This window comes from Ursus americanus, chromosome 19, assembly GCF_024610735.1.
Source record: "Ursus americanus isolate L20-20 chromosome 19, mUrsAme1.1.p, whole genome shotgun sequence".
Taxonomy (NCBI): Eukaryota; Metazoa; Chordata; class Mammalia; order Carnivora; family Ursidae; genus Ursus; species Ursus americanus.
The window spans coordinates 26,763,572-26,790,746 of NC_142145.1; the positions used below are offsets into that span (position 1 = coordinate 26,763,572).

Sequence of the window (27,175 nt, forward strand, 5' to 3'; positions counted from 1 at the left end):
TGGACGTGAGACGCAGCGTAGAACCAGACTTGGGGACACTGTGGCCGCAGCGCCTGTAACTCGGATGGCAGCTTTGGCGGTGGCAGGTGCTCTGCTTCCCCTCTGCCTTCATACCTTCTGCCCAGAGGCCACATGGGGGAAAAGCAGCCTGGAAACAAGTTCTCAGAGGCCCCTACAGCGTGGGGCTCAGTATGGGGGGAGACGGAGTGGAGTATGTGCCTGGACTGAATGAGTGACATCAGACCTGAGTGTGTTAGATCTGGGGTGGGGAGCTGGTGGGCAGTGGAGTTACCCTCCACCAGGCAGCCCACAGAGATTTCCTCCTTCTGTGAACCCATAGCCCCACCTGGTCTGGACTGCCTGCCGCCATGCTCACGAGACTGTTAGTACTGTTCTTTGGTTCACATGTCTGCTGATGTGGCGCACATGTGCTCACTGCTGGATCTGACGAATTTTTTGTCTTAAAAAAATTGAAATGTCTTTGTGGTTAAAGTACTGACCCACTGATTGGAACTTGAAGGCTGTTTACCTCTTTATAATTTGAGCATTATGAAACCTTGCATTCTGGGTCTTGGGGAGGTTTGTTGGGTGCTTGGTTCTGCTCTCCCTTCTTTTTCATCTCCCTGCTTCACCCAGGAGTCCAAGGCCGGGTCCACTTCTAAGGCTTAGCTTCCTCTATTCTTTCTACTGACTGCCTCCAGCCCATTCTCCCTCTGAATCCTAATTCATTTTTTTGGCCTTTTAATTTTATTGAGGAGTAATTTACATAAGGTAAAAAGCGCAGGTCAGTGAGTTTTGAAAACTGCATACATCTGTACAGCCCACACCTCCTACAGGTTGATCTTGATAGGAACGTGGGTCACATGGATGTATGCTTTTCCATCGTTCAGGAAATTCCCTGAGGGGCCCTTCCCACTCCAGCCTCAGTTTCTCCTCTGGCTCAGGCAATCGCTGTTATTTATTTATTATTTTTTTTATTATTTTTTTTTTAGATTTTATTTATTTATGTGACAGAGAGACAGCCAGCAAGAGAGGGAACACAAGCAGGGGGAGTGGAGAGGAAGAAGCAGGCTCATAGCGGAGGAGCCTGATGTGGGGCTCGATCCCAGAACGCCAGGATCACGCCCTGAGCCGAAGGCAGACGCCTTAACGACTGCGCTACCCAGGCGCCTCTGTTATTTATTTTTCACATGGAAATAAGTCCTAGCACTGCCTGCCTGTCCTAGAATGTCGTGCGAATGACATTACACAGTAAATTCTTTTTGTGTCTGGCATCTTTCACTGGCATAAGGTTGAGATCCATCCATGTGGTTTCATGGGTCAGTGGTTCTGTCTTTTTATTGCTGAGTAGTATCGCATTGTATGAATACATCACAAATTGTTTGCCATTCATCAGTTGTTAGACATTTGGGCTGTTTCCAGTTTCGGGTTATTGTGTCTAATACTCCTATGACGATTCTCGTGCAAGTCTTTTTGTGGACATATGTTTTCATTTTGCTTGGGTAAATGCTTAGGGGAGGAACTTGGGGGTATGTGTGTATTTATCTTTTTGAGAAATTGCCATTTTTCAAAATGTACCATTTTTACACTCCCATCAGCAATGCATGAGATTTCTTGTAGTTCAGCATTCCTGCCTACATTCAATGTTGACTTTTTAATTTTAGCTGTTTTAGTGGGCATAGGCATGAAGTAGATATTACTGTGACTTTAATTTGAATTTCCAGGTGAATGTAAAGCAATTTTTCATGAACATTTTTTGTTGGCCCATTTCTGTGTCACTGTGTTCCACTATTTTTATTTCCTTCCTTCTACTTACTACAGATTTCGTTCGTTCTTTTTTCCTAGTTCCATTAAGTGAGGGCTTAGATCATTAATTTTAAAAACTTTTTTCTCATATAAGCATTTAGAGCTCTGAGTTTCCCTTAAAGCACTATTGTGCTGCATCTTACAAATGTTGATGTATCATTTTCTTCACTATCAGTTGGTTTGAAATATCTTCTGATTTCTCGTGTGAATCCCGGTCATTCTAAAAGACTCAATTTAAATCTTATTTCTTCTCTTTCCTGATGACCCAAGCCTAATCTTTCTTCTCTACCTCATTCATTATACATTTTCTCTTTATCGTCTTGTATATCGCTTTAGTCTCTGTTTTCCTTGTGCATGCACGTTTGTTTTATTGTAATTGTCTTTTACTGACTCCCTAAATGAACAACAGGATCCTTGATTGCAAGAACTCTGATGAGGGCTTTGTAACCTTGTTAGTATCTTGGCTGTAGTTGGCATACGATTAGCAGACATTTCTCAAGCACCATTAATGTGGAAGCTGCTGTGGGTGATAAAAGTTGGGTGAAGCAGAGGTAAGACTTAAGTGAAGAGGAGGAAATGCCATTCCCACTGTGGAGGGGGGAGGTATGTGCAAAAGTCCTGGGGTAGAAATACAAATTGTTCATTTGGAGGTCAGGGAAGAGTCCAGTGTGGGAAAAGCTGGGGGAGAGAAGTCAGGCGTATTGTGTAAATGGCTCTGTTTACCAAGCTGAAGATATTGGGGTTATGGGGTTATCACTGCTGATGGCAGATCTGTGATGCCATCCTGGCCTTGCCTACAGAATTTTACCGTAGACTTTTGTTGTGCATCATATGAAGCTAGATGGTTTGGTTGTGTGTGGGCGGGGGAGAGTGCCCCAGACTGGGAAGAAGAAGCTGCAGGAACTTGCCGAAGAGTTGGGACAGCAAGGTTCCTCACGTGGTGGAGACCGAACAGCAAATTCAGAAGCTGGGCGCTCTGAGAACCCAGGGGGGGAGGCGTCTGGGCTACTCAGTTGAAGCTCCCAGAAAACTTAGGGGTTGAGGCACTAGATTTGGATTCCGGAGAGGATAATGTAAACATCGTCCTAGAGTTGCCGCTGAGCGCTGCATTGCAGGTGACCGTAAGAAACCTAGGTGGCTGAGACAAGTGTGTATGGAGGGGTGGGGGAGAGAAATGAAGCTTTGGTAGAGGCTATTTCTTTAGGCTTCTCGAGGCCTAAATCTATGATGAAACAACAGCCAGAACTCGTAGAGTTAAAGGCATTTCTTACTTCGATTTAGTTATATGCCCATGTGTAAAATTGACTATTCCGATAATAATCCATCTTTAAAAATGCAGTGTGTTATGGCCAGTTTTTTTTTTAAAAGATTTTATTTATTTATTTGACAGAGAGGGACAGCCAGTGAGAGAGGGAACACAGGCAGGGGGAGTGGGAGAGGAAGAAGCAGGCTCCCAGCAGAGGAGACCCCAGGACTCTGGGATCACGCCCTGAGCCGAAGGCAGACGCTTAACGACTGAACCACCCAGGCACCTGGCCAGTTGGGTTTCTGAATGCCATGTTAAAATCAGCCTTGAGCCTTGGTCCTGCTGGATCTCTCTGGGACCCTCTCTGCTAGGCCGGGCTGTGTAAGTGGCAGCAAATGGAAGAGAGAAATTCTGCTTCTCTGGTTCCCTGGGGCTGAGGAGAGAAGTGTCTTCAGGAGTCCCCTAGTCACCACCAGTGGCAGAGTGGTACCCCCCTCAGCTGACTGGGGGCTGGGAAGGGATGGCCACCTGGGCTGGGCTGGGGATGGGTGAGTTCAGAGTTCCCCAGGGCACACCCCGGGGCAGCCTAACTAACCTCGGAAGATCTAGGGACTGGAGTCTGTGTCGGCAACCTATTGTATGCATTTGGAGGTAGAAGCCAGAGAACCGGCCTCATTAGGGGCACTTTAGGGGATATTTTTTAACTCCTGACTGGTTGGTTTAAGGGGTTGAGGGACTTTGATTTTAAAAACGTACTGCCTCTGAGGCTACTGCTTTGGGGACTTAGGTCATTTCTTCCAACCTCAGAGTGCACAGTAGCATAAAATAGGTGTAAATTGTTAATGTAAAATGAAAAAAACCACATTCCAATTGGGGCCAGCCAATGACCATGGATGGATCATGCTGGTTCCCCTTCATGTTTCCCAGTGGGAAGGGGGGGACCCTCTCCGCTCCTGGGGCCTGGTTCCAGGCTCAGAGCTGCTTGCCCTTTGCAGGGATACCCTCAACCCCTGACCCTGAGACCAGCCTTCTTGGTTGTGGCAAGAGGCATCCGCGTCAAGCTCTGTGACAAGTTTAAGGACAAAGGAAAATTGTGTAGCCCTGGTTCTGGTTCTGGGTGGGGGCCCAGAGAGGGACAGAGTCCAGCCAGCTCCCTCATCCATGTGTTCACTCTGTCCCTTCGCTTCCTGTTTCGTGGCCCTTCCGTTTCATAACTATGACAATTCTTCCATAGCTGCACACACACGTACTTCTTCTATCTTGTTCTCTTTGGTCGCAAATGTCTTGGAGGTGAAGTGCTTCAGAAACTTCCCACTGCTGGCTTCCACCCCTGTGCTCTGCCCTGCACGCTTCAGGCCCTGGGGCTGCCGTTATCCCTGTCCCAGCTCTGACGCAGTGTCTTCTCACCAGAGCTCAGACATCCTCAGCACTGCGGGCTACGACTGCATCATCCAGCACCTGAACAACGGCCGCAAGAACTGCAAGGAGTTTGAAGACTTTTTGAAAGAGAGGTAGGCGCTCTTCTTCCTACAAGATGGAGGCGGAGACAGGACACTCCCTCTCACAGGAGCCATTTACTACTTTCTGCTTGTGTCAGGGGTCCCCAGGCCCTCTACTCTAGGTTACAGGGTGAGACCCAAGAAGTAACGCTATTTCTGTCCTGAAGCTCTTAGAAATCCTTGTGACAGATGGGATTTGTGAATGAAACAGCAAACAAAGTATCATAAAACACGAAGTGAGGGGATAGGCATAACACTAGAAACCTCATGGGAGAGGGAGGTCGTGGAAGACTAATCGATAAAGGGGGGCAGACAGGACCTTTGAGGGGCCCTTGGAAGGTGGGGTGCATTGGATAGGTGGGGGTAGCCAGGTGTCCGTGGGAGAACAGCAAGCTTGCAGGTGGCGATGAGCATGACTTACCTGATTCAGAGACTGGGCAGCGGGGGCCACAGAGCCGTGAGAAAGATGGGGGCGGCACACAGCCTTCCAGAAGGCAGGGGGCTTGGTGTTCAGGGTGGGCCATGCCAGTTTAGAGGATTTTTCCTTTCCTTTCCTTTTTCCTTTCCTTTCCTTTCCTTTCCTTTCCTTTCCTTTCCTTTCCTTTCCTTTCCTTTCCTTTCCTTTCCTTTTTTTAATGGATAGGATTTTTTTTTTTATTCCATACTTAATGGGGTAAGTTAGTTTTGTGGAAAATCTTATCCCACCAGAATACTCAATTTCCCAGTGATTCTGGATGAAGGAGAGCTTTAGAGGGATTTTTGGCCAAAGAGCGGGGTTGTTGCCAGGACCCAAACTAATGAACAGATTCTATTTGGAACACAGTGAGTGAGAGATTTATAACTTGGAGATCCAGACATCAACGTGTTTTTCCATCAAGTGTTTTTATTTTCTTCTCAAGAGAACATTGCGTAACATCACACTTCTATGGTTGTCTGCCCTTGGAAAGTCCCCAGGGAACTGGAGCCCTGGCACACAGGGCATATCAGGAGGGGTGGGTGGGGAAAGGTCTGTGCACTCTCAGGCTCCAGGGAGCTGGTCACTGTACCTTCTCCTTTGAGGGACCAGCCTCCAGCCTCCCTCTTCTACCCGAGCTACAGCTTTCCTTTCTTCTGCTGGGCGCTGGAGGCGGGCTTCCTCCTTTCTTCAGCTGAGCTCTGACAAGGTAGCAGGCAAACAGGCGTTTCACGACTGCGAGATACACAGATTGCAGAACAGCCCTTGCTTTTTGTGTTCCTCCTCCAGATAGGGCTTTTATATATTTTCTCCTGGGAGTGAACTAGCCTGGCCATACACCCATGAGAGGCGTGGGCTATTCACTGAAGCTTCCATTGCCCAGGCAGTGGCAGGACCATCCATGAGACTCCTGACACAGTGGGGATGGGGATGGAAATCAGTGGTGTCCACATTTTTTTTTTTAATGTAACCCTCAGTAAGAAATAAAATAAAAATTAAAAAAGTTTTTTAAAGAAAAAAATAAAAAAAATTGATACTTCCACCCAGAATACACGTGGATAAAACAAAAGTTTAACAAACATCACTGCCCTATTATTTTATTCAATTTTATTTAGGTGGGTTTTTTTGTTTTTTGTTTTTAGAGAGAGTGAGAGAGCGCACAAGTTGGGGGGGGCAAGAGAAAGAGAGACAGAATCCTTTTTTTTTCCTTAAGATTTTATTTATTTATTTGAAAGGGAGAGAGACACAGCATGCGTGAGAGCGCAGAAGCACACAAGCAGGGAGGAGGAGAAGGGGGAGAGGGAGAAGCAGACTCCCCGCTGAGCAGGGAGCCTGATGCAGGGCTTGATTCCAGGACCCTGAGATCATGACCTGAGCCGAAATCAAGAGTCAGTGCTTAACCAACTGAGCCATCCAGGCACCCCAGAAGAGTAGCTTTTCAAATGAAGTTGGATAATGAACTTAGCTTGGGAACCTAAAAAGTGACAGCTCCAGAGGCATCACACACAGAGACCGTGTGTTTATGACTCAGCGCTGGGCAGAAGGGCAGGTGACCTTCTGGAAGGATGTGCTTGTTCCTTGTGCACAGCTGTTCTTTGCCTCTCTTTTCTTTCTGTTTCATACATTCTCACTCAGTACACTCACTCTCTCTATTCCAGCCAGAGTTTATTAGTGTGCTTTGGACGTCTCTGCCTCTACGTCTTTACTCCATTCTTTCCCATCTGGATGTCCTCCCTTCTCCTTGATGCCTAAGTGAATTCTCCCCATCCTTCGAAGTCTAGGTCAAATTTCTGCCACCCCTCCCCCTCCTTCCCTTCTCTTCCTCTTCTTCTCCTCTTCCCCCTTCCTCCCCCCTTTCTTCCTTTTAGAAAGCATTCTACAGAACATTCCAGTCTGAGGTCTTCCACTGGTTAACAATGATATGAACCTATTTTGACTCTGGTACCTCAAGCCCGTGGACTCTTTCACCCCTAAAACCGCAGGTGGGGCCAGTTTGCATACTGAGCTCCTGATATGAACAGGAAACGAAGAACATAGAAATGAGGATGATAATCATCGTGTAGCCAGTAGCTAGGGGAGATTAAATGAGATTATATTAGTAGCTGCCAGTTATTGAAGGCTTGCCAGATTCCCATATAAGCTACCCTATATTTTGCATACATAATCTCATTCGTTCTCCTAATAACCCTGTATGGTAAGTTTTATCACCCTTATTTTACAATTGAACAAACTGAGGCTCAGAGAGGTTATGTAACTTGCCTAAGTTCAGACAGCTAAGAAAGGATAGATCTGAGGGCTTCATAGGGGAGGTGGGTGGTGGAATGGGATAGACTGGTGATGGGTAGTAAGGAGGGCACGTATTGCGTGGTGCATCGGGTGTTATACGCAACTAATGAAACATCGAACTTTACATCAAAAACCAGGGATGTACTATATGCACTAACATAACATAATAAAAAAAATTAAAAAAAAAAAAAGGACAGATCTGGCTTCAAACCTAGGAGAATCAGACCCCGTAACCCACAGCAGTGTGTCTGCCACAGTGCCTGGGACACCATGAGTGATGGGGAGTGGCGGTAGCTGGTGCCTTAGACAGATCACACTACACCAAGTAACAGTCAGTTGTTCTTGCGGGACCTGCCAGCTGCAGAGTTTATATTCTGAAATTTCCCTCTCGTTGCTGCAGTTTAGCTGCGTCTTTGAATTGACCATGGATGAAGAACTCTGTAGGATGGTTAAAAGGAAACTCTTCAAGAACGTGGGAGGAAGGGTGGGCCTCAGGAATGCAGCATTTGGTGGAAATATCTCTTACTCCACTTACGTATATGTATATAAATATAAATAGAAATCAGTTTTTGGTAAATAAATCCTTGGGTCATAGTTTTGAAGAGTTAGTCTGTAATGCACTAGCCTGTGCTGGTCAGGGGCCGTGGCTGGTTTTGCCGTGATGTCCATGCTGGCGACTTAGAGATGAAGGCCACTGGTCTTCTCAAAGTTCTTCAGGTCGGGAAGAGGGAGTTCTGCATTTTAGAGAGGGGTGTTATATCTGAGCTTCCCCAATCAGAGGTGCAGTTTTGACTTCGAGGGAAGTGCCCTGTGTTTTAATCAAGAATCAGTCCCAAGAAGGACTCAGAGCTCTCTCTTCTGTTCCCTTTAGAGCATCAATTGAAGAGAAATATGGCAAAGACCTTCTCAACCTCTCCAGGAAGAAGCCGTGTGGACAGTCGGAGATCAAGTAGGTGCCACGCTTTGTTCCGGGTTCCAGGTCGACCAGTACTGCCAGGAGCCCCCATGGCTTCAGCAGACAGAGCTGGCCAGTGGGGTCAAGTGTGTTGGGTGAAAACAGTTTTTAATTGTTTTTCCCCCCTTATTTTCAGTTGTGAAAAACACAAAAAATAGAAAGAAGGCTCAAATGAACTATGAAGCCACAATCCATTAGTAAAACTTTCTAGATTTTCTTTGAAATCTTTTTCTATGTATACTTTTTCATAAGGAGGATTATACTGTATATAATTTGATACTAGACATTTAATAGAGGGGCTTAAGCAAGGCACACATGCACACACACTGTGACAACTCTCAGAGATTGTCTTTGCCCCATTTTATAGTTCTCACCACTGATGTGAGATTTCTGTACAATTATTTATTCTTCCGTCACTCACTGAGTACAGATATGGCTTTAGGAACACACCCCATCTCATCTACAGGGCTCCTGTATCGATATTTATTGAGCTCTCCGATATTTAGCAGAATGAGTCTGCTCCAAAATGGTATATTTTTCTAAAGATTTACTTATTTATTTGAGAGAGAGAGAGAGTGAGAGAGCGAGTGCAGGGTTGGGGGAGAGGCAGAGAGAGAAAGAGAGAGAACCTCAGGCATTCTCCCTGCTGGGCACAGAGCCTAGTGAGGGGCTTGATCCCAGGACCCTGAGATGAGGATCTGAGCCAAAACCAAGAGTCAGATGCTTAACTAACTGAGCCACCCAGGTGCCCTGATCCAAAATGATATTTATTATATTCTTACACATTTGACTTATAATTTAGTAGACTCATAGAGAGCCTCTAACACCATTCTCTCTGTTCTGTGACAAAAGCCAGACAGTGTTCCTTCTAAGAGTGTACCTTGGAAAGAACGATGCAATGAGAGGGGGTGCCTGGGTGGCTCAGTCATTAAACGTCTGCCTTCGGCTCAGGGCGTGATCCCAGGGTCCTGGAATCGAGCCCCGCATCAAGCCCTGCATTGGGCTCCCTGCTCCGCTGGGAGCCTGCTTCTTCCTCTCCCACTCCCCCTGCTGGTGTTCCCTCTCTCACTGGCTGTCTCTTTCTCTGTCAAATAAATAAATAAATAAAATCTTTAAGAAAGAAAGAAAGGAAGAAAAAGAAAGAAAGGAAGGAAGGAAGGAAGGAAGGAAGGAAGGAAGGAAGGAAGGAAGGAAGGAAGAAAGGAAGGAAGAAAGACGCAATGAGAAATGATTCCTGGTGATGGTGTCTCCAAGGTTGGTGTAAAAGGTCATTGGGGGACTTGTATTTCTGTCACCTTCAGGATGATTGTTAAGAAGGGGCCCTTGATAAGAGTGCAAGACTCTGCTTCTCTGTAGACTAGTTAGACTCTTTCATCTCATGGACCACATAGAGAGACTCAGGTCTCTAATGGGCTACGTTAGGGTTTAAGGCCAAGGCGCTTATTTAGAAGGGTGGCAGAATATTTTCTTTTCCCACAGTGAAGAACACTAGGGAGAAAAGGAGATGGACGTTGCTAGGCTACCACCCCCAAGGTTCCGATTCTCTTTCTGGATTGTCATCATGTCCTGAACAAGGGAAATGGCAATTAAGTGATGATGTGAAACAACAGAGCTAAGGACAAATGAAAGAGAGATTTGGACTGACCTTTTAGTGGCCCTTCAGCCAGTTGCTTAGGGTGGGAGAAAAATTTTAGACCCCGAACAATTTATGAGCATGGCTGGGTTTCAGCTCCAGGACTCCCTATCAAGAAAGACTTCTGGTTGTACCAGCTGCTATCTCCCTCTGCCTTTCTCACTAATTCCAGTAGTAAGTCTGTGCTTCAGTGAGGCTTATTTGTCCTTCTGGACCACTGGCACTCTTGTTTGATGGGGATACTTCCTAGGACATTGTGTTCCTTGAAAAATTGTGTCAAGATGGGTAAAGTGAATGGAGAATGTGCAGTTATGTTTTCCTGCTTGATGTCTTTGTAATAATTGGAAATTTTTGTGTGAGAAAAGGCATGGAGAGAAAAGAATCCTTTCTTTTGGGATAAATGAACAGAGCAGGAAAAGCAAAAGAGCTAGAAGAAGTGGCCAGCTGGAAAAGATAAGGATTTTTACTTTTGCAAAATAGCAAAACTTGCCACACACATGTGTATGTAGAGGAATGATCCATTATCTTATGTGTTGCTGCTGGGGTCCATGAATTCACAAAGTTCCATTCCTACTTGAGTGGCCGGGGTGAGCCCAGTGACACCTGCTTCTATGAAGGCAGCATGAGCAAGGAGATTCCCGGGGCCAAGTGACCTCAGAAGGAGGTTTACTTAAGAAAGTGTAGGGTGGGGGAGAACTCGAACCATAGGCAAGGGGGTCTCTCAGAGAAGAGGAGCCGGGGTTGTAAGAGGATAGGGGAGACCAGGAGAAGGTGTGAAAAACGAGTCAGGGTCTTTCTCCACCAAAACCATGAGCTAATAAATGTATGTTTTAAGCTGCTAAATTTGTGGCAATTTGTAGTCAGCAATAGAACACCAATACAATGTGTTTAATGTCTGTTCCCCCCATTAGAGTCTGAGGCCTCGGACCATGTCTGTCTTGTACCAGTGAATCATTAACATCTGCCGCAACACCTGGCTCATAGTTTATGTTCAATAAGCACATGATTGATGAATGAATGAAACGGGGCAATCAGGAGCCAGAGTTTGAACCCTTCCTTTATTGGCTTGTATCTGTATTTCTAATGATCATCCCTTATAGAAGGACCGGTATTCTTATGAGAAAGGGACCATAACTCCTAGAGTACCATCGGGGGAAATGAAGCATAAGGAATTTTGGCATTTTGCTCTACCCAGGTAGACAGCGGAGAATGTATAATGCTTGAGATTGAGAGAGTAAGAAAGAGGAAAGTGAATGGCCAAAGTCTTGATCCTTTGCGGTCTTCCCAAGCTCACGGGCACAGTCGAGCTGACAGGCCACAGGATGCGGGCAGAGAGAAGCGTGCAGTGGCATTATAAGATTGCACAGCCAGTTTCTAGAACTGAAACCGTACATGTGCTTGTTTTTTAGCACCCTGAAGCGGGCCCTGGAAGTCTTCAAGCAGCGTAAGTGATTCTCTAAACTGTGTTTCCTGGCCCTGGCACGTGCTGGGTCTATCTGTTGCTGGCGATGGGTTTTAATTTGAATAGCAATCTCATATTGGGTGAAAAAAAATTAGAGCAGCTCCCAAGGTGAGAAGGCACTCTGCAGAGTGGAAATGCGCAGGAGAACCCATCCTCCATACCTCGCATCATGATGTGCATTTGACTCACTGAGAGCAGTGGTTCTCACACTTGAAATCCAGGGTAAGACCCTGGCACTTTGGTCTTCAAGGGGTCCAGTCTTGTTCTCTCTATATGTTTTGGAAAGAATGTGTGTGTATATATATATATATATATATATATATATATATATATATATATATGAGAGAAAGAGAGAACACAAGCAGGGGAGGAGGGGCAGAGGGAGAGGAAGACGCAAACACCCCACTGAGCAGGGAGCCCCATCCCAGGACTCTGGGATCATGACCTCAGCTGAAGGCAGATGCTTAACTGACTGAGTCACCCAGGCGTCCCCAGTTCTTTTTTTTTTTTTTTTTTTAAGTAATCTCTACACTCAACATGGGGTTTGAACTCACAACCCCCAGATCATGAGTTGTATGCTCTACCAACTGACCAGCCAGGTGCCCCCCACTTCAGTTCTAATAGACGCCAGCCCTGTTACTCTGAAAGTGCCTTTAAGGCTTTCTGTTCTTCCCACTACTTGGTGCTTCCAAGCTAAGAATTTTAACGTGGCATCATAGATATGATATGTGCTTAAAGTGTTTCTGTAGCTAGTTGACTGGTTCTAGATGTGTGTAAATGTTAGCTAAATAGATACTCATCTTAATTTTTCCATAGAAGGTGACTTCTTCCCTCTTTAACCACCAATGAATACATTTCTCAAGGGTGAAATGTTTCTCATGTTTCATGTTTCTTGGACACCCTGCAAGACTAACCATGTGGCCCAAGGGAGCTTCAGCCCAGGCTGGGTATGCTAAACCTGTATACTTGCTCATACTTGACTTATTTTCTTCCCCCCCAAAAATAGTTTTATTTCCTTCTTATTAAAAAAACATAAACATATAAATATATTTATCTTAAAAATTCAAACAACTACCTAGTTAGACAATTAACTATCAAGAAGATAGTAAACATCTGAACTTTCACTTCATAGTGATAAGCAGTTATTGGTGAATATGACTCTAGAAGCTTTTATGAAATTAAACTTATATGCAAATATATCTAGTCATATAAATAAATAGGATAATACTGTGGGAGTGGTTCAGAATCCGTGGGGTGAGGGCAGAGCCTATGTTTTTAAATCAATTTCGAAATGAAAATATCAATGTTTTAATCATGCTAGCAGTTTGGTATATATCTTTCTAGACCTTTTTCTATGCATTTATAATTCTCTTTCTCTTTCTTCAATTGCAGACATACACACCCAGATGTGAGTTTTTGTATAAATGAGATCATACTATACCTAGCTCTCTATAATTTGTTTTTCTTAATATTATCTAAACATCTTCCAATTTCAGGTCATATAGATCTGCCTCATTCTTTCACATTTGGAAGTTTCGAGGGGCACCTGGCTGGCTCAGTCAGTGGGGCATGTGACTCGATCTCACACAGTTGTGAGTTGAAGCTCCACATTGAGTGTAGAGATTACTTAAAAATGAAATCTTTAAAAAAGAAGAAAGAAAACTTTGATCTTACAAAATGCCAGACTTCCTCCAGAAAGGTTGTGCTGATTTTTCCCTCCACCAAAAGTGCTGTTTTTCCCCATGTTTGCCAATATGAAGAATTTTCACACTTCAAAAAACTTCCCCAACTGAAAACCAAAAAATTATATATTCTGGGATGTCAAGTTCTACATTTTTTTCTATAGCTTTAAGGCTGAATCCATTTTCTAATGTTTATTGGTCATTTAGCCAATCTTTAAAAAAATGTCATGCTCTTTAACCGATTTATTATACTGGAATATATATATATATATATTTCTTTTGATTTGTAAAAGCTCTTTTAATATTGCCATTTTCTCTTTGTTATATAAATTGCTAATATTTTCCCAATTTGTCATGTATCTTCGAAACTTGTTCAAGGTTGTTTTGACACACACAAGTTTAAAATTTTTTCTTAGGCCGGATCTGTCCATATTTCTAGCTTTAATGTCATGCTTCTATTTGTTTTCTTAGAACAAGTAAAATAAGAAATTTTTTTGAGTTATAAAGGTAAGCCATGCTCATTGCATAGATCTTAGAAAATAAGGGGAAGAAATCACCAGTAATCTTTCTATCTAGAAATAACTATTGATAGGCAAAATTTTTGTGTATGACCTTTCTTACAAATGTTCAGGCTCATGTTAGAGATGGAAAGACTGTTAGAGTCATCTAATGAGAAGTAAGTTTCGAATTTGAAATTGTAGTGGGTTTCGTGATGTCTTCTAGAATGTAAGCTCCATGAGCTGGGGCCTTGGCTGTTTTTCAGTCCAGCCCTGGGCACACACTAGGTTAGTGACAGCCAGTGGTAGGAGGCTAAACTAAAGGTTTGCTAGCTTTGGTCTTGGTGGCAAGGGCAATGCTGAGCACATGGAAGGAATCAATAAAGGTTGGTGACCGTGTGAGGTAGGTTAATTTGACCACTTGCTCCAGTATTTTGTGTATGTTTTGTGTGGTTTTATATATTTGAATTCAGACCTGTGTAGATCTTGTGTATTGTTTTTTGTTTTGTCCTGTTTTTTTACATTCTTTTTGCAGAGGTAGACAGTGTGGCCCAATGTCACATTCAGCTTGCCCAGACTCTAAGAGAAGAGGCCAGGAAGATGGAAGAATTCAGGGAAAAGCAAAAGCTACAACGGAAAAAGGTTGGATTTGTGTATGTGTGAAGACATTGCTTTTCCAAGACTCCAAGCTTGTCTGTTCATCAAACTCCTTGGCTCGTTCCTGCCTTCATGCAGCCATGCTCTTCTTCTAACCAGCCTATGAGATTATTTATTGGGAAACCACGTGGAGACCCAATCTAGATGGTTATGTCTCTAGGCCCATTTGCACCCGGGTCAGTTCTCTTCGAATTCTTGGAGGATTTAGGGGTCTGGCCGGCCTTCCTCTTCTTTTCATATCTGCTGCCACTATCCAGACTGTGACTGGCAAGGGGAGCCCTCTGTCTTTAGTAGAGTTGAGGGCATTTAACCCAGAGGGCTCCCAGATCACACTCCTCCGTAAGGGAAGGGTAAGACGTGGAAAAGATTCACATTCTCCCAGAGACTGTGAAGTCCAAACACCTTATTTTACAAATAGGCAAACTGAGGCCCTGGGAAATCCATGTCCTTTTTGTCTTCAAAGCAGGTATACATAGGCTCTTTCCCATTGATGGGATTTACTCTGTTCGACTACATGGAAGGAGATGGGAGTAAGCAAGTGTTAATAAAACTGGCAAACATTTGAGAAGTTATAAAGACCAAGGAAAGAAGTCCAGATTTATAGTAGTAAAGTGTTCCTTAGACTAGACCAGCCTCTATTCTGACTCCCTTCTATTTTGTTCCTAAATGACTTACATATCCAGGTTGGCCTGGCGGCCAAGTGGGGCCCTTCTACAATTTCTTTTTTATATCTGGTCTATAAGGTTAGAACCTCAGCTTCTCATGGTGGGGACAAGCTCTTTCCTATTTGGCATCCAAGGATTTCCAACCAGGTCTCCCCAGATAGCTCTGCATGGACTTTTTGGAAATCCATCCTCATCCTGGCTCCTGACCATCTGAAGGTCATTGTCGGTAGTGTGTTTACCCAGTAAAACATCCAGCTGTTAAGGCTGATTCTACCCGTACGTCAATCTCAGCAACTTTGCCTCCAGGTTCTAAGTCAGAGGCTAATTCCAGCTTCTTTGGTGACCACTTGGCATTTGGAGTGGGTGGCATCCTCTTAAAAGCCTGACTGCCTTCATCTTTTGTCATTTCCTGAGCTGCTCTTACAGCTGTGCCTGCTGTTAGGAAGGAAGGGTGGACACTAACATGTAAGGAACACCATATCGTGTGATTTCATACACACTCACGCTTCATGTAGCAGGTTTGAGAGGTGCATCTGGCCTCAGATATTTTTCAGAGCAGAAATAATATGCATATTACACCCACCCGTTGGGTAGTCACACTGATTTTGGCTGACATTGCCAGCCCTGCCCACCTACCTAGAGGAATAACCATTTTTCAGAGGCAAAATGCCTTAGACAATCAGAATCTGTGCGTACATGATTTCCAGGAAGAGGAGCAGAGGGTCATTTCCTCATGTTTCCAAGTGCCTTCAGTAGCCTTGGTCATTTCAGGAAGAGTTCTGTTAATTTTGCAAGGCTTCTGAAACTTCCCCTCCTAACAAGTTAAAAAGACCAAATTCTCGTAGCTCGAAGAATGTGTTCGGAATTCTGTTAAGCAATAGAGGAGCCAGTGTTTGACCCACGGCTGTCATCCCAGTTCCCTATTTTCTGTGTGCTCTCTACAGCAGGAGAGCGCCTTCCCAGCTTTCTTAGAGAAGTCCAAAGTTTATTAATAAATTTGCAGTTACTTGTGTCATGGTGAACTCTGGGTTGTACCACTTCTGTAGTTAGATGCATTTTTTTAAAAAATCAAACTTTGGGCGAAAATGTGTCAGTACTAACTTCTCATTTTCACTGGCCCAACCCTGCATGCTTTGGTCTTCCACTTTTTGGAAATTAAGCCATTTCCACTTACCAAGGGAAGCCATCAGTTGGTAGTTGGTTTCTTGTAGTAACTTGGGGAAGGGGAAGTGCGGGTAGAATGACTGATCAGAAGTTAATGGTGTACTTGCTTAGACAACTAGATTTCTGAGGGTGATGAACAACACAGACATGGTCATCCTTCCTTCACCGAGTCTAGAGCGTGGCCAGAGACTGGTGTGACATAGTCATCACGATAAAGCGCGACGAGCCTTAACTAAAGGTAAAGATGCCACCTGAACATGCAGTGGGGACACCTGACCTCATCAGGGAGGCTGGGAAGGCCTCCTCGGGGAAGACCTTGAAGCTTGCCCCTTGGAGGGACAGCACATGGCCAGGAGCTCTCCTCTGGAGCCCACATTCTGTTCTGTGCTTTCAGCCAAGATTGCGTTGATCATGGCCGAACGTGGCTCTGCCTGTGCAGTGAGCAATCTCCGAAGACAGGAACCTCCTGGGTTATACGGAGTGACCAGCTTTCTGAATACAGTCTGAATGTGGACAGACAGACACACAGACCACTGAGCAGCTATTTCAATAATTTACCACAGGGTCATTTGGCTCATTTATATATCTCTTCTTTCTTTCTCCCGCCCTCTTGCTTTTCCCACCTTAGAGCACAGGTGATAGTTGTGGCACTACTTTGTGTTACCAATAATACAACAATTCGATTTCCACTGGGTCTGGCCTTAGAAGACCTGCCATGAGTAGGTCACTCTGTAGGTGAATATGGACATGAGGAGACTTTAATCAGAGTGATGTAGCATTTAGAGCTGGACTTGGTGTCACTGAATGGCCTTGAGCGATATCACCTCTTGGGCCCCGGGGATCACACCTGTCCACATACAAATGCTGGGCCTCCTCAAACGGAGAGAGGAAGAGGAAGCGGAAAGGTCTGGCTAATAGGACTTTGTAGCCACCTGGGAGCACTTGAAGCAGGTGTTATGTGCAAGTTGGACATAAGGCGGCCTGGCTGGGGCCATAAACTGTAAAATAGTAGCAGCCCCCGAACTGGAAGCATGCTATGTGTCTATTTGGGCTGGAAAGGACCACGGAATAGACCAACATGGCTAACTGATCTGCTCCAGGGAGTCTGGGAAAATTAGAAACCATTAACAAACACACCCAGCTCCACCTCCTGGCGGAGGTATATAGGCGCTCGTGTGAACCAACAGCTTCCTGTCTGTGATGGCAAGGACCTTCCCACGAGTCTTTGCATGTGGGGCTCATGTCTGTTCTCTGTGCCTACAGTGTCTTCACTATTAGCAGATGCATGGCCACCTCTTGGTCACTCAGTTTCTGCTGGGCTAGAAGATGACTGCTCTGTTTTCTGAAAGGCCCATGCCCCCCCGCCCCGCCCCGGAGAATTTCACGTATTACACAAAATTTGTATTTGAAGTGAGACCATGCCAAACATTCCATCCAGATGTCTTAAAAATCCATCCAACCATGTTTGTGTTGATAACACAAAAATTAAATTTTCCAGAAGAAAGAGAAATCACATTTGAGCATCATTTTCAATATTATTATTTTGCATTGTATCATTTTGCACAAGAGCAATGCCATAGCTCATTTTGAATGATTGCATCTCTTGGTCTTTTATACACCCATTTGGTTTTATAGAGCTATCGTAAGAGATAATGATAGGTTAGGGTAACGATTAGGAACAAGGGCACAGGAGTCAGGTTGTGCCCAAATCCCAACTCCACTACTTGCTTGGCTAAATTAATCCACCTCAGTTTACTGTCAAGAAAATGGAAATAAAGAGTACTCACAGCCATTGCGATGCGTGAAAACTGCTTAGCACATAATACCCGATAAAAGGGAACTACTACTATGTCTGAGACATATGTTTTTATTATTTGCTCCATTACTTTGAATAATGAAAGTGTTAACATCACAGCCACAACGAAATTGCTGCCAATTGAACTCAACAGAGTCATTTACCTTTCCTGGATTAGATGGGGGTAAAGAGAACCCCTTCTTTTAGCTGTCCTACAAACATTTCTTCTCATACTGCCTGGGCTCCTTGCTGCGTAAGGGGGTGCCACTGATGGGTGTTGACATAGGTTTACAGAATAAAGATTGCTTTTAAAATATGAATGGTGCCTTAACAAGAGTTTTAAAATCCTATTTGAAACCTAAATTCTTTGATTCCCCAGATTTACTGAAGAGACCGCTCCAAGGATCAATGATTCTCCATGGCGGCTAGTGGCCGCCCAAGTTCAAAGGCGGGTCTCACCATTAACCAGCCATGAGACCTTGGGCAGGTGGTTCAGCCTCTCTGCTACCGTTTCCTTGTTTGTGCAATGGGGGTAATAGATAGCACATCTGCCTTCCGGGTGTGTGAGGACTAAGCACGATAGTCCATGTTGAATACTTAGTCCTCAGAGTAAACTGGCATCGACAGTAATTTGTCTTTTCTTAATAGTGCTTGTCCTCTCTTCACAGACAGAGCTGTTAATGGACGCTGCCCATAAACAAAAGAGCTTACAGTTCAAGAAAACCATGGATGTGAGTCCCACTTAATTTATTTTTTATTTATGTATTTATTTTGAAAAGATTGTATTTATATATTTGAGAGAGAGAGAGAGCATGTGCACGAGGGAGGGCTGGGGCAGAAGGAGAGGGACCAGCAGACTCGACACAGGGCTTGATCCCAGAACCCTGAGATCATGACCTGAGCCGAAACCAAGAGTCGATGCTTAACGGACTGCACCACCCAGGTGCCCCGAGTCACACTTCATTGCCTTCTTTTTGTCACGGTGACATTGTCTGAAATCCTGAGCATATTCCTGAAAATAGCATTTCAATAATATTAATTAGTGCAGTGGTTTGGGAAAACAACCTTTAGAAGTTTGACTTTCTTTCTTTTAAAGGCCTCGGAAAGACTGAGGATGAAACTGGATAGAGGAAACAAAATGATAGTGACTTTCTGGTCACCTGGGAAGGTCAATTTAAATATTTCAGGTCAAGACACAAAAGCATCTGTATACCATGATGCCATTTATCTTGTTGGATTTGAGCCTTTTCTCGGTGACTATTTTGGATCTTGATGTCTCACCTATTTTACTGAGGGACTCCTTCCTGTTTCAAGATCTGAAAACTGTAAAAGCCTTCCTTGAGTCATTTATTTAAAAAAACACTTAACAAGACAGGGCTAAGATTGCTAGCGCCCTCAGTCTAGCGCTCATGACTCCATCTCTGTACAGAGGTATCGTCATGATATTCTCTGACTGTGACAGGCTATCTGGTAACCCAGTTACAAAAGCAAACGTCCCCAATGTTGACGGCGTGTGTGGTCTGTTCTGCATCATTCTTTCCCATGATGCATGGTGCCTCAAAAGCCACTGATACATAGTTAGTGTAGCTGCAGAAATAGCGTTGGACAATAAATCATTGTTCCCAGAACTTTTATGTTTTGAGCAGTCTGGGGTGAGCTTTCTTCCAATTGAAGAGAAAGCCTTAGTGAAATACAAGTGTCTAAACTCTGTCTTCTCCCTACCTGAAGAGCCACATTAGTGCTGTAACTTTTGCTTCGACTGTCAAAAATGAGGGGCACCTGCGTGGCTCAGTCGTTAAGCGTCTGCCTTCGGCTCAGGTCATGATCCCAGGTCCTGGCATTGAGCCCTGCATTGGGCTCCCTGCTCCGTGGGAAGCCTGCTTCTCCCTCTCCCACTCCCCCTGCTCGTGTTCCCTCTCTTGCTGCCTCTCTCTGTCAAATAAATAAATAAAATCTTAAAAAAATGATTTAGAAAACTCAAGAGAAAGGAAGACTATTGTACTTACTCACTTTTTGCTGACTGTGTCCTTTTTTCCTCTTGATGTTCCAAGGTTTCTTCCTTTATAGTTTCCTTTTGCTTAGAGAATTTTTTTTTTAAAGTAGGCTCCACGCCCAATGTGGGGCTTGAACTCATGACCCTGAGATCAAGTGTCACATGCTCTACTGACCGAGCTAGCCAGGCACCCCCGAGAAAACTTCCTTTAGCCAATTCTATAGAATGGTCTGCTAGCGACAAATATTCTGAGTTTTTCTTTATCTGCGAATGTCTTGATTCCCCCTTTGGTGTTAAAGGCTATTTTCACTGGATACAGGATATAAGATTGGGTATAGGATTGTGTGTTGATAGTGCTTTTCTATCAGTACTTGAAAATCGCCACTTTCTTGTGGCCTCTGTGGTTTCTGATAAGAAAGCTGCCATAACTCAAATTGGTTTTCCCTTGTAAGGTGTCATTTCTGTTTAAGATTTTTTTTTTTTTAAGTTTTCAGAAGTTCACCAATGTGTTTTGTCATGGATTTTTCTTTGGGCTTGTTTTGTTTGGGGTTTGATCAACTTCTTGAATCTGTAGGTTTACATCTTTTGCCAAATTTCAGAAGTTTTCAGCTATCTATTTCTCCAAGTGCATTCTCAGCCCACCTTCCTCTCCTGGGGTTGCAGGGACATGAGTGTTAGATCTTTTGCTATGGTGCCAAAGGTCCATGAGGCTCTATGCATTTTTTTGGGCCTATTTTTCTGTTGTTCGGGTTAGGTAATTTCTATTGTTGTATCCTCCACGTCACCGACTCTTTCTTCTGTCTCTTCTATTCTTAAGCCCATCCATTGAGTTTTTTATTTCCATTAGTGTGTTTTTTTAGTTCTAAAATTTCCATTCGGTTCTTCTTAATTTTTTAAATGATTTTATTTATTTATTGAGAGAGAGAGAGAGCACAAGCAGGAGGAGGGGCAGAGGGAGAGGGACAAGCAGACTCTCTGCTGAGCCTGGAGCCCAGTGTGCCTCAGGACCCAAGATCATGACCTGAGCCAAAGTCAGACGCTTAACCAACTGAGCCCCCCAGTCACCCCACCGTTTGGTTCTTCTTTTTATCTTCTCTGCCTTTGCTGAGTTTTTCTATTTCTTTGCCAAGACCATCTATTTTTTCATTTATTTTAAGTGTGTTTGTCCCTCTCCCTCTAGTATTAGAAAAGGTCAGGCATATTATCGAAGCTTGGTGTTAGTGAGAGTAAATAAATTCATTCCATATACTGCTGGTGGGAGTTTCTGTTTCTGTGGTCATTTTTGGAAGGAAGTGGGACATATACATATGCCTTTTTTTTTTAAGATTTTATTTTTTTATTTGACAGAGAGAAAGACAGCCAGTGAGAGAAGGAACACAAACGGGGAGTGGGAGAGGAAGAAGCAGGCTCCCAGTGGAGGAGCCCAATGCAGGGCTTGATCCCAGGACCCTGGGATCACGCCCTGAGCTGAAGGCAGACGCTTAACAACTGAGCCACACAGGCGCCCCCATATTCTTTTACCAAACAATGACACTTCTAGGAATTTGACCTGTATAGATAAATTCATACTACCCAAAATAAAATCAGCATATTTTTATGTTGTAAAAAAATGGGAAAGAAAATAAATGTCCTCCAATAGAGAGAGAGTTAAAATTATGGGGTGTATGTGTGTGTATGTGTGTGTATTTACAACTCTTACAGTGTTCAGCTACAGGGCTCATGCTTGATACAGAGAAATGTCTCACATATTGTTACAAAGGAAAATTGTTGCGTGAATATCTCATATGCTTGTAATTATGAAAAATTATGACATTTCTATGCGTGTGTAGTACGTATAGAGAATTATATGGCTGTTTACTGAAAGGTTAACCCCAACTGAATTGCCGAGGATGCCGAGAAATGCAAGAACGCACGTCAAATATTTGATGAGCACGAACCATTTCTGCCAAGGAGTCTTCGTTCGTAGTCAAGCAGTTTTCGGGGGTCAACATTTTTATTTATTAGCTGATTTGCAGCTTTATTTGTTCAAACAAAGTTAAGTCTTTGCTTCAATAGTTGGAACAGAAAAGGCTCTGATTCATAACGATAGTTTGAGAACTGTTTTCTCACTCATGGTAGTAATGATGGCCTAGGATAGACCACGGCCAACTTCCAAACTAGCTAAAACAGGGTTCTTTAAATCAAAAAGGAGCAAGGCTATGCCTAAGCACCAGAATCGATGGGCTTGATGCCCTCCCCACTGTCACTTGCTATAGTGGGCACATTAGGATATTGAAGCATGATTATAATTACCATGGTCAAGTGATGGCATCTAAGCTCTGAGGCTTATGTTACGTAAACGCTGGATTACACATCTTACGGTTACATACCTATCTTGATTTTGCCTGTTTCAAATCCCATCTTTTGTTTCTGTCAGTTTTTAAAGCTCATGTACTTTGTCTTTGCCAAATAGGAGTGATTACTTCCTTGATCAGGTTGCCACCACATGCATAGTTCGGAAAAGGGCTAGAGAAACCTTCCAAAAAGAGACCAGAAAGCGCATGCATTTGCCTTCAGAATGCCCACCATCGAGCGGTGATCACAGCGCTAGTCCGAGTGCCCTGTGCTTTGCTGGGCTTCGTGGGCTGGCGTGGCTGCTTTGCAGGGTTCCATTCTGTTCACCTGTTTTGGTCCTCTTTTGGCTTCTGACAACACAGGCAAAGAAGATCTACGAGCAGAAATGCCGAGACAAGGATGAAGCAGAACAGGCTGTCCACCGGAGTGCCAACGCGGTAAACCCGAAGCAACAAGAAAAGGTACCTGGGAGAGCCGACAGCCTCAACAATCTGAGATTCATGTGTTTGAAACTCAAGCCAGTTAATAATCCTAATTAAAAGTGTCCCTGACCCTATTTTCCTCAAGGCTATTAGGACCTTCTGACCAAGAAAATCCCTTGTCACAGCCTTGGGGTTCAGGAAGAGCTGGAGAAGCATGGCTAGGGGGAAGGGAGTGGGGTGATAAGAAGTAGGGGAAGGGGGTTTGGTTTTTTTTTTTCATCTTTCTTCAAAATGCAAGTATTCTTTGTAGCCAGGCTGCCTCCTGCTTGGGTGTGTTATTGGTTTTACGTAATCTGCATAGAAGATTGTCAGCAACCAGAGGGCAGGGGTATGTCTTTAGAAAAACAGAGGACTAACATAATATAATAAAAAAATTAAAAAAGAAAACAGAGGGCAAGATGATCTGTGGCTGTTGCCCAAAGGTGATAAGATTAGGGGGCAGGTTGAACGATTTGCTGAAACACAAGTGAGACGTGGGCTACACCGGTCTCTTCACAGTCATTGTTTGTTAAGTCTGGTTGGCCTGTGGAAGCCTGGCCCAGCATTTCTCCTCTTTCCTTTGCCCTCACAGCTTTTCGTGAAACTGGCAACTTCGAAGACCGCAGTAGAAGACTCAGGTGAGGGGCTGCTTCCGGGGATGGGGGAGGGTTTTTGTGGGGCTGACGTTCCGCAGAATCTGTCTGGTTTTAGAGACCACACGACCGTGTATGGACAGGCAGTGGGATTACCGAGATTATCTGAAGGGAGGGAGGGAGAGAAAAAGGAAGAGAGGGTATAGCAGGAACTGGAAAGCGAGAGGAAGCATATTGGACAGCACTTTCTGTCCCAAACTCCCTCCCCCATTCAGGTCTTGGGCCTTACTTGTAACTGAATGGTGAGGTGGTGGTGGCGGCGTGGGTCTTGAGCAGCTGCCCTGTAATCAGGCACTCACTCTGATTTATTGGGAAATCTATCTTAAAAGCCCATTTCAGCCCTGCTAACTTTCTGGCTATGAAGGGAACAGGCAAGTTGTAAGGCCTTGTCAAGGCTGCAATCTGAGATCCAAACCAGGTGTTTGCAAAGCCCTCTAATCCCAGAGTACCCTGCAGGAGACAAGCCTCTCATGACCGAGGCCACTTAAGAAGGCTCTAAATCCAAACCAGAGTAACTTGGATAGCTCTCTTCCCCGCACCTTGCGCTGGATCATTTTCCTGAACATGTGAATGAAGCTATTGAGGCCGAATTAGCCAAAGAGTATCCTGGCTGAGGTTCCTGCCAACTTTCTCTCTCCTCCCTTGAACCATTTCTTGCTACTTGCTTGGTTTAATGTCTAAAAAGAAAGTGCTGATTTCACAAAGATATTACGAGAGTGAGAGATGGACGTGGCCTTCCACTGTTCGAAGCTCCGTGGGGCCTTGAGAGCTCAGCGCTACTCCATCGCGGCAAGCTGGGGGGTGGGTCGGCGAGCTCTGGTCCTGTCCGGTTTCTCAAGCCAGGCCCCTCCCCCACCTTGCAGACAAGACATACATGATGCACGTCGGCACTCTGGACAAGATCCGCGAAGACTGGCAGAGCGAGCACATCAAGGCCTGCGAGGTACTGGAACGGGTAGCTGCTTGGGAGGGGGTGCGTCTTCCTCCCAGAACCTGGAGAGTCTACTCGGGGAGAAACGTACCACCCCCTTATCATAGGATCCCGAGTCTCATAGAATTGCTTGAGGGCAAATTGAAATAAAAAATTTCAGTGGGGGAGGGAAGGAACTGGAAAGTTCTCCCCCAGACCTCATCTTTCTGCCGCATCCCAGTCCTGACCGTTGTGCCCGACTCTGCTCCAGGACTTCCTCTAATGTTTGGTTAGCCCAAACGCACTGCCGCCGAATGAGGTAATGGGTGATTAAGTAATTACCTTTCCAGAGCCTCACCTGAACCTGCTATCGCATAAGAAGAACGCAGGTAGGAGGTGAGCAGGCTTTCAAAGTGTTTACTCTCCTTACGCTTTGATTTCACCACTACCCCCCCTTCATTTTTAGCACGTGACCTCACTTACAATTTCCTGGAGAAAATAAAGACGTATCTTTTTCTTACCAGTGAGGTCCTAGGACCTGTAGCATCAGCATCACCTGGGCATTTGTTAAAGATGCAGATTCTCAGACCAACTCTAGACCTACTGAACAGAAACTGTTGGAGTGGGTTCAGCTCTGTGTTAATAAGTCCTCATGTGATTCTTAGGCAAATTCAAGCATGAGAACCGCTGATCTCCACCTCCGTCCCCTCCTTTTCTCCGGTTGTAATCTGAGGAAAGGGGCTGCTCCTGCCCTATCAAGAGCCTGTCCTGCCATCTGAGCTCAAGATGCCATCATCCAGCTGTCTTTCCCTCATGCCTGTGCACAGCCTTTAATGTGAACTTCTGCTATTGTCATTTGCACAACTCTGCTCGTTCTTGGTTTTAGAACCTACTGGCTGTTGCTTCCTGTCTGCTACCCTCTCCTCTCTTCACAGCCAGGCTTCTCGGAGGAGTTGTCTTCACATCCTCATTGCCCTTGCCTATCCCAGCCTGCTGCGTCTGGGGATTCCCTCCTGCCCTCCCCCACCTGCTCACTGCTGCTCCCTTGAGGAACTGGAGATCTCCATGGTGTGATGTCCCGCAGGCCTTTGCAGTTCCTGATCTGCAGTAGAAACAGTAGACCTGTATCTACTCTCTAGTACTGTGGGTCACTATCCCCCTCCCAAAACACTCTTTTCTGCTTTACTTCCTTGACTCCACACTCTCATGGAAAAGCCTAGAATAGGGTCCCCTTTTCAAGTTTTAAAAAAAATGCAAAGCGATATCATATACATTTTATGGACACATAAAATCATATCAAAAAAGCCTGCATAGAAATGATAAAGTTTAGGAGAATGATTACCTGCGGGGGAGGAGAAACGTGATCGAGATTGGGAAAAGCACACAAGGGGCTTAAGCAGAATCGGAGGCAAATATGGCCCAAATTGTTGACCGAGCTAGGTGGTTGATATGTGGGTATTCATTACATCGCTCTCTACGATTCTTTCTATATGCAATCTCCTATAATAGAAATAATGTGAAATTTTAGTATTTATACTACATAAATACTAAGTATACTAATATACCAAGTATGCTAAATAAATACTAAATACTAAATAAATTCTAGAATACATGCTACATGTAAACACTAAAAGGTTTGCAGGTAAAAAATGTATTCACTTCAAAATGTTCTGAGGAGTAGTTGTGTTGGTAGGCATATAATAAAACAGAATTGGTTGTGAGTTGATAAATGTTTAAGCTGGTGATGGGTACACGGGCATTCATTAAACTATTCTCACATGTATGTGTGAAGCTTCACATTATAAAAACTTTCAAAATGTAATAGTGTTATATTCAAGTTAAGAAATGCATTAATGCAGAACATCCACGCTGAATAGAATAGCACCCACTTTATAGAGTACTAGCTCGGTTTCCCGGAAGTTGGTATTTGTCTATATCCAGAAACCTATTGTGCAGGGAGTGACTTTAAAAAAAACTTTCTTATTAAAGAAAATTTCAAAATGCACAGAGATGGAAGGCAGGTGCAGGTTCCCCCATGTCCTCAAAAACTGGTTTCAGTGATTGTGACCGCCTTGCCAATTGAATGCAGTCATAGGGGCAGGGCACAGTTTTGAATTGGAGGCTCTGGCAAGCTGCCAGGTGGAGAAACCCATGAGGCTGTTGGAACTGTGAGCTGGAATTTAGATTAGAACCTTGCTGTCCGGGTTCACCACTACTCTTACCTTCAGAACTGTATCCAATCCCATTGGCGTTAATACCGCATGAGAATACCATGTGCATTCTTTGCCTGTGGTCAGAGTGGATGAGTTTCCTCGGGGTGAGGGCAGTATCCGAAATGGGGTAATAAGCTTACGGATAATGAGGGTTGATACTGTTTCTTAAGTCACCGCCGGTCTAGGCCAATGTTCTCGTTCTCTGCCTGTGTATGGACATGTAGCTCTGTCTCTGTAGATGTTTGAAGCTCAAGAATGTGAACGAATAAACTTCTTCCGGAATGCACTGTGGTTACACATGAATCAGCTGTCAAAACAATGTGTCACAAGCGATGACGTAAGTCCAAGGCGTCCACGGAGGAGTCATTAGAGCAGAAGGAACCATAGACATTTACTAGTGCACCCTCCTCATTGGAGGCCCAGAGAGGCATCGTGACTTGCCCAAGGCCACACAATGAGTTGATAGACCCAAATAAACACCTAACTGCCTGACTCCTGCTCTGCTTTGCTACCGTGACTTTCTCTTTAAGGAATTCAGAGTTAGGGCAAAAAGCAGAGAAGGGAGACCCGCCTGCAGTTTTTTGTTGTTGTTGTTATGTTTTTTTTAAGATTTTTATTTATTTATTGGAGAGAGAAAGAGAGTGTGTATGCACAAACAGGGGGAGGGGCAGAGGGCCGGGAGAGAAGCGGGCTCCCTGCCCAGGACCCTGAGATCATGACCTGAGCCAAAGGCAGACACTTAACCAACTGAGCCACCCAAGCACTCCCCGAAATGCAGCTTAATTTATGGGCTACAGAGATGTCACAGCA

The 27,175-nt window shown here is 44.5% G+C and overlaps 1 protein-coding gene across 1 annotated transcript in view; it reads left to right on the forward strand.

The window, feature by feature from the left end:
• Positions 1 to 27,175, forward strand: part of PSTPIP2 (proline-serine-threonine phosphatase interacting protein 2) — a 59,076-nt gene that overhangs the window by 28,123 nt on the left and 3,778 nt on the right. Inside the window, exons 2-10 of the mRNA XM_045789990.2 lie at positions 4,463 to 4,563; positions 8,163 to 8,240; positions 11,289 to 11,323; positions 14,056 to 14,162; positions 18,470 to 18,532; positions 22,491 to 22,589; positions 23,182 to 23,227; positions 24,106 to 24,185; positions 26,604 to 26,702. Of these exons, the coding sequence (XP_045645946.1) occupies positions 4,463 to 4,563; positions 8,163 to 8,240; positions 11,289 to 11,323; positions 14,056 to 14,162; positions 18,470 to 18,532; positions 22,491 to 22,589; positions 23,182 to 23,227; positions 24,106 to 24,185; positions 26,604 to 26,702 (708 nt within the window). The remainder of the gene's footprint in view (positions 1 to 4,462; positions 4,564 to 8,162; positions 8,241 to 11,288; positions 11,324 to 14,055; positions 14,163 to 18,469; positions 18,533 to 22,490; positions 22,590 to 23,181; positions 23,228 to 24,105; positions 24,186 to 26,603; positions 26,703 to 27,175) is intronic.